The following is a 2,508-nucleotide window of genomic DNA, read 5'->3' as shown; positions in this document are numbered from 1 at the left end:
CCCATGGCTCTCAGCCTGTCATCGTAAGGTCTGTTTTCCTGACCTCTGATCATAGGCTTTACTTGCCTTGCTCTGAGGCACAGAGCATGCTCTTCTCCTGCTGCTGCAAGGAGGCCTGGACTATTCCAGGGAAACCGACTGCTGTGATGAAACTTGAAATTTAGCCAACCCTGGGGTGAGTCCCTGGTGCAAACGCTGCAGCACAGAATGCAATGACTCCATCCTGCAATCAGCGCTCCGCCTTGAGCAGGAGCAATTACCCCAAAATAGCCTCACTTTTCATTTTTTTGCTGCCGTTATGTCTGGCACTTTCCCATGCAGGTAAGTTCCCCCAGTCCCACGCTCTCAGACCTGTCACCTTTGCTGGCTTGGCTTTGATACCCTCATGCAGGAGAGGTTAGTATTAAAAAGAAATAGTTTCTTATTCTACCACTACAGCTGGGAGGAAGAAGCTAAGGCTTTGTCCTTACGGTTGCATCTGTCACTGCTTGCCAGGCCCTTCTCTGCTGCAGTAATTCCTTCACAGTGATCTTCACTCTAACCCCTTGATACACTTTGGGCTTTCCTGAAAGGAGTTAAAAGAGATTATTTTAGAGGGGAGGGAACAAAACAGGCATATTGCCCCGAGGACACTGCAGACATCAGTAAGCAAACCCCGCGGGCGCTCACTTTACAGGATGTATTTACAAACAGTTTTAGAGATGATTAATCCATTGTGACTGACTGCCATACCATAAGTCGCCGGTGAGCATGGCTTATAACCATCTCTTACACCAACTATTGAAGTGCATAACGCATGTACCATTCATTATGTCACAAACACTTTGTAAGCAGTCCTTTAGCCTGCGATTAATATACCCAGGCCTTTGGTTTCTTTTGCCTGATGAGCTGGTTCTTCATTAGCTAGCCAGGTTGGAGAGGGCTAACGCTGTGCTCTTTGGAGCCGGCCTGGAAAGGAAGCACAATTGCCTCCTTTCTGCCGACGCGAGAGGTTAGGGCCCTGACCCTGGAACACATTTAATTTTAATGTTGTCCTCTTTGGGTTCAAATGAAGCAGAGTTCAGCACATGGGTAAGTGTGTGCAGGATCGGGGCTAAGCATCTTGTAATGCAGTGTGGCCCTGCTAGAACCAAGCACAGGACCCAGGTGTCTTAGCTCCCGGACTTGCTTGCTGGCCCACGTGGTTAAATCCCAATAACAGCCAAAAGCACTGGGTCCAGACCAGAGGTGCAGGAACCATGCTCAGCGGCCAGATGGAGAATAAAACAAAGCAACGATGGGGATTGCTGTTGCATGGGAAGAACAAAGCTATGAATAAACAACTTGCACATGCAAGGCTTGCTCTCCGGGCTGCCCAGCTTACATCTGTCCTTGGTCTAACAAAAGGGTTTCCTTCTCTGCAACTCAAATTTGTTTCAAACATGCCAGCAGGGCTCCCACAGTCAGCACTGACAACTGCCACACACTAGTATACTGAGGGCTGGTCACTTGGCGTGACAGAGAATTTGCCTGTTGTGGACCCCCTTCCCCCTCCTGGAAGAAAAAATCCACACATCCCAACTGGCTCCTACATTTGCAGGGGCTTGGTTCTGCCTTTCTAGCCTCTGAAATGGTCCCGATCCTGCACTCAGACCTGCCGCTGGTCCTCTTTGTGGGTGCGAGGTCCTATCACACTCAGCTGCTTGCAGGCTGAGGAGCTGTTGCCTGCAGGAGTGCCTAGGGATTGGGTTCGTGGGCAATATTACGGCCCTGAAGATCCTGCAATAAAGTGGTACCGTGTCTGGGAGGTCACAGAATGGTTCCACGGGGAGCAATTAGGGAGCTAGGTATTTATGGCGCACCTATCTGTGCCTCTTCTCGTGGCTCCACTAATGACAGCTTTCAGCTTCTCTGTGCTCTAGGCAGACTCCATACACCGATCTGGCCCTGGCTAGCCCTTATCACTGTCTAGCCCCTAACCTAGTGCAGCCAGCTGTCTCCACCGGACCCCAGGGGCCTGTGCGGTACCAGTCCCCTACACAGTCGCATCATCATTAGAGAGATGTCTTCACTGTGAAAGCCTTTCATGGAGGACCCTGGGCTGTCCACAGTGAGAGGTGTCTATTGGGATACGAAGTGAGGGGCAGCTGGACTATGCCTCTTCCTGTTTCCAGTCTGTTCTCCATCAACGAGCTGAAAGGGAGAACCACTGCGTTTAAGAGGAGAGCTCTCTCATAACCTCTCATAGCTTGGGCTAACTCCAGTAGGGTGAGCTTCATGCATGCCAATACCCCGTAAGCCTCGTCTACCCTGGGAAAACAGATCATGTTAGGACCTGTGCTAATCATAAGTTAAGCATGACTTAGGAACCAGCAGGGATGGGTGCAGCCACTGCTGCAGGAGCAGGTTAGCCAGCGGTGGCCAGCCCCGGGGAGTCCCAAACCCGCCGTGGGGAGCCAACAGGGCCCCCACCTGCTGCATGCAGCCCAGCAGCAGGCACTTTGAGGACCAGGCAGGGTCACCACCCCC

The 2,508-nt window shown here is 51.6% G+C and overlaps 1 protein-coding gene across 1 annotated transcript in view; it reads right to left on the bottom strand.

The window, feature by feature from the left end:
* Window positions 1-2,508, bottom strand: part of COLCA2 (colorectal cancer associated 2) — a 10,230-nt gene that overhangs the window by 7,035 nt on the left and 687 nt on the right. Inside the window, exon 2 of the mRNA XM_019546908.1 lies at window positions 471-571. Coding sequence (XP_019402453.1) covers window positions 471-571 — 101 coding nt within the window. The remainder of the gene's footprint in view (window positions 1-470; window positions 572-2,508) is intronic.

This window comes from Crocodylus porosus, unplaced genomic scaffold (genome assembly GCF_001723895.1).
Source record: "Crocodylus porosus isolate Cpor-Errol unplaced genomic scaffold, CroPor_comp1, whole genome shotgun sequence".
NCBI classification, from domain to species: domain Eukaryota; kingdom Metazoa; phylum Chordata; order Crocodylia; family Crocodylidae; genus Crocodylus; species Crocodylus porosus.
The sequence above is the reverse complement of the archived record's forward strand: the minus strand, read 5'-3'. Positions and strand labels throughout refer to the sequence as shown.